This window comes from Camponotus floridanus, unplaced genomic scaffold (assembly GCF_003227725.1).
Source record: "Camponotus floridanus strain SB8 unplaced genomic scaffold, Cflo_v7.5 scaffold40, whole genome shotgun sequence".
NCBI lineage: Eukaryota > Metazoa > Arthropoda > Insecta > Hymenoptera > Formicidae > Camponotus > Camponotus floridanus.
Window position 1 is genome coordinate 1,341,747 of NW_020229548.1, and position 8,831 is coordinate 1,350,577.

Here is an 8,831-nt window from a genome sequence, read left to right on the forward strand (position 1 = left end):
GCTTTCATAGACTCTTTATGGAAATTTTCATCAATTTCATAAAATCCCCGAATATAATAGCAAAATATTGCTATTGCGAAAACTGACCGCATGCAATATCTGCGACCAACAGTGATAATCAGTGATGTCGTGGTTTGAGCTTGTCTCCACTACTACTTGCGTGCGTCTTCCGCGATAAACACATACCGTGGCATGGCTGCGTCATCCAAAAGAAACGGAAGAAAAATGCGACAGTGATATTGCAACGGCAAGACGCCGGCTAGACACAGTCGGTCCGGTTGTTTCCGACTTGTCAAACATCGGGAAAGACACGTCCGCGATCGGTCAGTGCGAAGAAATCTGTCGGGCCAGGATGCACGCGCCGAGATCGTCCGTCGCGATTCTCCTATTATGTCATATTTCGATCACCGCGACCTACCCGACGACGACGATGACGATAACAGCAACGATTGTACACGAAACAAACACGCCGACAAAGTGCTGCATTGCCGATTACGCATTCGATGAAAATCTCGAATGCGTCCACGTGGAACCGAATAAGTTCAACTACTCCACGCACGACTCCTGGCAAACAATGTCGTCCGAACATCTCCAACAGATCACTACGGTGCTGGCGTCGGTGCCTGGCTTGAGCTGTCATGACAAGGACGCCGACACGAGCCGTCATCTCCTGCGCGGCTACGCGACGTTTCTCACATCGAAGGATTATTGCATCGAGCACATGATCAACGGTACGACAGTGCTCGTCAAGTGTGCGGAAATGACTTTAAAGAAGGAAAACTGGAAAACTGAAATGATAATGATGACGAAAACTACGATGATCATCACCGTAACAACCATCACCACCATCACTACCATCGACATGGCTTCGAATGTAACGAGGGACGACAGAGAGGAGATCGTTCGTCATAGTAACGACCTGAGAATGGTCTTTTTTTGGGGCGCGCAGACTTATATGGATACCAACGTGGCCCATGTAATCCTCTGCACCATCGTCGTCGTGGTATACCTGTCCGTTCCGAAACTGGGCAAGAGTATTTATAATCGCGCGGTGCTGCGTCACAATGTCTGTCTGTTACTGCAGGGATGCATTCTGATGTTCCTCGGCTTCTGCGAATTATGCGAGTGTCCGATGAGCGATGACTTCGCTACATTTCTATGGATAATGTTGCAGTATTTCACAAACGCCACCGTGTTTTGGCTCAACGTCATCTGCTTCGACATGACTCTGTCAATTACGCGATTTCGCTGGATGGTGGGATCCGGTCAGCAGACCAGCCAGGAAGAAAATAGGCGACTTCTTATGTACGGCGTTCTTGCCTGGGGAGGCGCACTCATCCCTGCCATCTTTGCCTTCATCCTGGAATTTTATCCCGGAATCCCGGACGATTTTCCATTGAAGCCGAATTATCGCCAGTACCGTGACGGACCAAACTTTATAGTAAACCTCTACTTCTTCGGCATACCGTTGTTGACGCTCTTCTGGAATAACGTGCTGTTCGTGTTCACCACGTACAAGATCATACGGATACAACAGAGCACAGAGATAGCGACGAGGAATAACACCAACGCCCTCAAAAAGAAGTACTTCCTCTTCCTGCAGCTGTACCTGCTGATGGGCGCGCCCTGGTTCTTCGGCCTGCTCCTCGCCTGCCTGAACAAGCTCGTGATACTCAAGATATGCCGGATGATATGGCCGATACTGTGGCTCCTGATGCTCGCCACCCACAAGAAAGTACGACGGAAGATCGCGAACAAGTTGCGATCCATCAAGGAAAAACGAGAAGCCGCGACAAATTCGTAAAGAGAACTATTTACCTTGCGCGATTAAAATTCGTGTTTTGAAAAAAATTAAATACAATACGTAAGCCATGTAAACCGGCATTGGTCGATCGCGATTGGTACACTGAGAAAAATCGTTTGATTGTATCAACAAGATGTATATGATTGAAGGCATTTTGATTAAATCAAACAAGAATTTCTACACTGAGAGAAAAACTATCTTGAAATAAAAAAATTTTATTTAATTCGAAACAGCTATTTATTCGGTGGGTGCTAATCACATATTTACTTGTATTCGAAACGTCTATTAAATATTTATTTAGATATATTAAAAAATTTATATACTTAAGAAAATATAATTCTTAATTAACTATTTTTTTATTTTAATTTTACAAAATACTTATTAAAATGCATTTTTTACTTGGAAAAATTTTGAATTTTTTAGTTTTAAAAAACAATATATTTAATTTAATAAATTATAGTATGTATTTTGTAAAAATCGTATTTAAAAAATGTAAAAATATAAAAAATAATGTACTCGATATAATATACATATTTAATTAAAATTAAATGCCTTTGCTTAAATGAAATAAATGATTCCTTTCATTCAAATCAAAAGTTTCAAAAAAATAAATTTACTTGATTTAAAATCATTTTTCCCTCAGTGTAGTTCTCATGATAAGATTCGATTTTTTATAACTAGAACGTTTAATAGATTTTACTATAAGAATTTGATTAGTATCTTCTGGTTGGATCTATAAAATTTCTTGTTACATTAATTTCTTTGCTTGCTTCTTAATTTAACTCGTATTCAATATTTGCCATGAAATGTATATAAAGAATTAATATTAACATTAAATCCAAAATATATTTTTTTTCTCTTACGAGCAGTAGTGCAAGAAAGAGGACGCTAGCTCTCTAATTGTGTGTGTTTGAGTTGCATCCTCTTCTTGCATCACTGTTTATCAGTTTAATTTCTAACAAACTAAATTTAAAATAATTTATTCAATAATCTGGATTGAATTTATCCAATAATCTTGTTGAAATTTAAAATATTAAACAGACTTTTAAGATTAGATGGAAAAAATTTTAGACGATTTGGTGCTAGCAAGTTTAGTATTATTAATCAGAAAATTTGACAAATTCAACAGGAAGAAATTAATCAGATTCATCTGCAAATTCCTACACGAATTCTGTTTCGTCCATTTTCCAACAGACATACTGGTTGAATCTACCAGAATTCTAATTAATGCAACCAGATTTTTTTCTCAGTGTAGAACTCTATTTACCTTGCGCGATTAAAATTCGTGTTTTGAAAAAAATTAAACAACACGTAAGCCGCGTAAATCGGCATTGGTCGGTCGCAATTGGTAGAAAATCACGGGACAAACCGTCTGTCGTCATCGTTCTTGCGCAATTTTGCGGCGGCGGCAAGGCTTCTCTTGCTCATCGCAGCATTTGCATTATTTTCTTGCGCAAATCGTAGGAAACCCCCCGCATCGAGGAAGAAAAACAAAGGAAAGAAAGGAAAAAAAGGCGAGGAATCAACGGCCGTCGCAATATCCGATGAGCGCGGGCTGAGCGATGAGTCGCGCCGCGGAAAAAGTCGCGGCGCCGAGACGCGAAGCGCGCGGCGGATAATAAAGGAGTCGCGGCGCGACGTCGCTTCCTGCCGGAGCATTTTAATTACCGTATTCGCGACGCGCCGCCCCCCGCCCCCCGCTTCTGTCTCGCGCGGTCGTATCTTTTTTTATGACATGTAGAATATTAATCCGTTAGTTGTGCTACGCGGGCGATATATCAGATGCGCGCGCTTTATGCGGGTAATCTTTTGCGCCTGTAAAAAAAAAATGCAATAAGAACGCGATGTCCCTTCCTCTCGAGGGAAGAAAGTGATGCTCCTCTATACGTGCCGATGGATTAAACTACATCAATCATAATCAAAATATGTTCGAGAGATTTATTCTGCTTCTGTCGTGTACGTCAACTTTATGTCCAGTATTAAATGGAGGCTCGCAACGGCATGTAAATATCGATATTATAGAAATCCCGGCATCTAGTCAATGGAAGAATAAACAAGTCAATTAATAAGTGTAAATAGTACTTGACGGAAATTACCTCGAATCGCGAACCTTCCGACAGCGCAATAATGATCGTGCGGAATCGATAAGTGATCGGCCTACGGGCAACGACTTATTGAAGACTATTGATTCGGCGTCCTTGTGCGCGGCAAAAAACGAAATAAAAGAGTATCATAATTCCCTTAAGGCAATCGCAATGCCGCAAACAGGTATTTCTGAGAATGCGATGGAGAATATGAGATACATATCGCTTGTGTGTCGATGTTTAGGAGAGATAAAAAGATTATATGATAATTAGCTTTTAGTACGTGTTAGACTTGATAATTAAAGGTAGATTAATATATGTAAATGTCATTTGTACGCTCTAACTTGTAATACTTTATTGTAAAAATAGAATAAATGAGAAATTTCTCTGAAAAAAAAAGAAAAAAAACAATTTAGTCAGTGTTGCTGTTTTATTTAGAATGCAAAAACACGATTTGGAAATAAATTTACTGCAAATTGTAAAAAAATATTCAACATTTTTTCCACTCGGGAAATCTATCAAAATCAAACATCTATGACAAACATTGGAACAACTGAAACGAAATGTAAACAATTTGTAAAAATTAAAGTATATATCTAAATTAACGATTTTTTTATGCTTATATATTTCTGATCATAAAAAGCTATATTTCAATTTTTATGTCACTATTTTTTAATACATTATTTATTTTGGATACCTTGCAAGAGGATATATGTATTAGCAGACTACTTATTGAGATAGAAAAAATTTGATATTTTATATTAATTTCTGTATTGTCTAGATTGTAATATTTTAATGGAAATGTTCAATAATTTTCTTGGGTTTTCCACATAAAATCGTTAACTAGAAAAGCTTATAGTTTACAAATCTTTGCAGATATATACGTGACATGAGTCATAGCCTGGGTATCGCTGTCATAGATTGCATATTTATACCTTACGGTTACATCACATGTGTGCAGATTCGCGCGTGTATTTTATTTTGTAAAACAAAAGCTAATTCGTTCACGTCAAAATTTTTCAACGTTCAATTTACTTTTATATTCGACGAATTTCTGTGACGCATCTGCGATTTCACATGAATAAATATAATAAAAACACACATACGCAATAATAGTTTATAAAATTAATATCTGTAAAATTATGTAAGAAACGTTACAGTTCAATTCTCTCATTTAAGCGACAATCATCATGTCCAACCGGTTCTTTAAAGCCAAAAATGCTTTCCATCCCGCGGATCCGCCGCACGGCATGCAAAATTATGATATAGGCGCTTTAACGAGAGATCAGAAGCAATCTTTGAACGAAATGAAAATGTCTACTCGAAGAGAAAACGAAATTTACTTTAACTTACATCCGGAAGTCAAAGGTTTAATCACCATTTTGTTAAGGTCAGCTCCCACATGCCTCTGGTATTTAAAATTGACTGGAAAAAATTCGTATATTTCTCCGTATATTTATATATTTAATTAGTTTTTATATATGATTACGATAAAATTATTTGTAATTGACAGATTGAAATTTAATTTGTATCCGCTTTCTAACGATAACTTGATAAAAATCGTCTGGAGTGCCAATTATAATACTTAATATGCGTCGGGGAATATTCGAGATTAATGATATGTCATTAAAATCGTTCTCGCAGACACGTCCTATCGAAGCAGCCGCTCATCGATATTCCCGAGGTCGTAGGTACATTTTTCAACAGACCGCGTCGTGAAATTGTCGCTGACCTTTTGGATTACTTGTCGTCTGTCGATAAACGACCGGATATAATAGACAGTCTTCGACAGGAACTATTTCGAGCGACTGATGTCGAGGCTCATAATAGCAACGATTCAAGCTCACGATCCGATTATGACTCTTGCGAATGTAATAGAGAATGCGACCCGTAATTTTTAATGCAAAATTTCAATTTTAATGTAAAATTAAATATATACACATATATACATATATCTCATTTTGTAAGATTTAAGTATTTTGTAAAATTTGTTCGATCTACATATATGTATAAAACTGATAAATAATCTCTAATAATGATTCGATTAATTATAATTCAATCAGATATGCTGGGTATAAATTCAATTAGGATTCAATTTGCTTGATTTTTATCGCAAGGAAATAATCCCTATAACTCTTCATAATAACTCGATTCAATACACAATCTGGATGTAATCTTTATAGAATGGTAATATATATTTTTCTCGCCTCCATTAATATCGCTTCATCATCAAAACTATTTCAATCTCCCTGCTTAGTCTAACGTTTGCTTTGCGAATGTCGATGTATGATTACGCATACGTATATTTCGCGATACGCGTACACATTAATATCCTGCGACTGATCGACTAATTAATCTAAGCCTTATCTTATTTATCGAACTGTCGAACGAGCGACAGTGCGAAAAACCATTTACCTGTAATTAATACACGAGCGTAGGAAAAGCAATACATGTAACCGCGTATAGATAGATTAAATAAAAATGGAGTGCGAAAATGCGGTTACGCCCGAGTTACCTGACAATATTCAGCGACAATATTTATCTGGCTGTGCTAACGACAGCGGTTATCTCGCAGGATAATATGATGGGCGGTTAGGACCGGTTATGGCGATCCCGATCGGCGCTAACCTCGATTAATTAAATTTTGTAACTTTATCTACAGGGTGTTCCACACAACTGTTATTTTAATGGCACAGTCCGCGACCGCATCCTCGTATCATTTTTCTTCGATTAAAAGCCACGACGCGAATAGCTCTCAAATTATGAATAAATAAAAACTTAACGTGGCTATTTAAAAGAATCTAATGAAAAAAAAATATTATCAAGATTGTCGTTACTTGTTTAATATTAATGAGCAATAAATCGTGAACGAAATATCCCGAAATTATCCTCGAGAAAAAATCAACTGCGGATTTTTAGATTAAAAAAGAAGGCGCCACTGAAACATTTCATTTAAACTTCTTCTTGAGACACTGTGTATATTTTAATTGGAACTCCGATAACATGAGAGAAAACGGGGAGCTAGTTAATCATTATTAAGAGTCGGTTAAAGGATGTCAGTGCGATTTATCGTAGCGAGAAAATTCGAGTTCGATCGCCGTTTTTGTCGTCATCGTTCGACTTGATCGGTCGTCGTGCGAATCATTAGTCGCGAAAGGAGATTAATCAGATCGCACAAAGGCAATTACGATACTGGTAAAGGCAACAACGTATGTCACGTCGCACTTCCGACGTACTTCCGTCGATGAGTTTCCAGTTACTTGAGAGCGAGGGGGCGAGGGGGCGATTATTCGAGCAGTCGCTCGAATTCCCGAGGTACGAGTATTACACACAGTCTCCTTTTATTCGCGTATCTCTTGATACCACCACCGGCTGCACGTGCCTTCCGATTGCACTGTAAACACGACGACCGCGGTACTTTTCCCATTTTTTGCAGGTGTCGCGCATCCTTGAGCCTTCCATTGTGATACGTGACTATGATATTTGATAAATTTACATTACAGAGAAATTTACATCTCAGATAGGCGAGTTTCACATAAATTCATGCGAGAGGAAGTGATTATGATATACGTTTAACAAATACTTCTCTCGATTGCGATACAAATACATCTGTCAAAAGCAAATCCGCCAACAAAGGCACGCGATAAGCATGAGTCTAAAAAATAAATAAATTTTAAAAAATCCCTAAAAAATATTTATGCCACATTTTTGTTAAATATTCTTTGATAAGGATAAGCCGATTAATTCAGCAGTCTGCTTTTATTATTTTTATACGATAATTCTTTGATGAAATTTATCGTATAATATAAACGCGTATTTACTGTGGAAATATGTTTTTTTACAAAATGCATTTATAAACAAACTGTATCAATTGAAAATTGCTGATTTTTTCAATACTAATATAAAATTCTTTCGTTATTGATTACAATTTCAAATTTAGAACAAATTTTGAATGCAGCGCACGATATATATTTCAAACCATGGGAAAATAATGGGACAAATCCCGCTATTTTCATTAATGTTTTAATTTCAAGCATTCATAAAAGCTTATTTTTTTAAAAGCGTGCTTTCGATCCCCCGCAATTTTGTATAAAAACAACGCAACATATCGGAGAAATCAAGATTCGATATACAGGAATATTTAGTCGCGATTTCGAGATACATATACAGATGAGTGCTCGGTAACAATGCACGCCAAGGTGCGAATGAAATTTATATAATAAATTTATATTATATTTTATTTATATTTTATTTTATACAGTACTGGACAAAATAAATCATACACCTTTCAACAAATTTAACTTGTTAATATAACTATTCTTTTAACAAGCAAATAGTTTATTAGATACAGGAAAGTCGAAGCATTTCAAAGTATTTAAATAAAGAAAATAGGAAATAATAAAAATTATGCTCAATTCTTTTATAAAAAATTTATAATTCAATATTGTTACATTTTGCTCTGGACAAAATAAATCATACACTTTTAGAAGTAATAGTTAACAAATAAATAAAGTTAATTCTAATGGTGATTAGTACTTGGTATGGCCACCTTTGGCTTTTAATACCGCTTCCAGTCGGCGAGGCATACTTTTGACTAATTTCTTTAAGTATTCAGAATCAATTTCCTTCCGAGCCTTCTGGAGTGTTGCATAGGATGATGTCTTGTCACTTCGTTTTATTCACGTTCACGTCCAAATGAGTCCACATAGATTCAATTGGATTAAATCTGGTGGTTGTGGCGGCCATTCGACCAGTTTTACCTTATTAGATTTGAAAAATGCAGTGGTTTTCTTCGCCTTATTCTTCGCTTAGGGTCTTATCTTGCTGAAAGATAAAGTTGTTTTCTAAACCTAATTTCAAAAGAGATTCTTTCAAATTCTCGCACAATACATCAATATATCCTTCTGCCCTCATGATGCCTTTCAATTCGAGCCAAATTATCG

At 36.6% G+C, this 8,831-nt stretch overlaps 2 protein-coding genes across 2 annotated transcripts; both read left to right on the forward strand.

Annotated features, from left to right (window-relative positions):
- Positions 1-262: 262 nt before the first annotated feature.
- On the forward strand, positions 263-1,923 carry LOC112638935. The gene has a single exon (XM_025411574.1). It carries the CDS (start codon positions 353-355, stop codon positions 1,802-1,804), a length of 1,452 nt encoding a protein of 483 aa, XP_025267359.1. The 5' UTR covers positions 263-352; the 3' UTR covers positions 1,805-1,923.
- A 3,155-nt stretch (positions 1,924-5,078) lies between these two features.
- Positions 5,079-5,782, forward strand: LOC112638939. Its single transcript, XM_025411581.1, has 2 exons — positions 5,079-5,278; positions 5,533-5,782. The coding sequence occupies exons 1-2, from the start codon at positions 5,079-5,081 to the stop codon at positions 5,780-5,782; spliced, it is 450 nt and encodes a 149-aa protein (XP_025267366.1).
- The last annotated feature ends 3,049 nt before the right edge of the window (positions 5,783-8,831 follow it).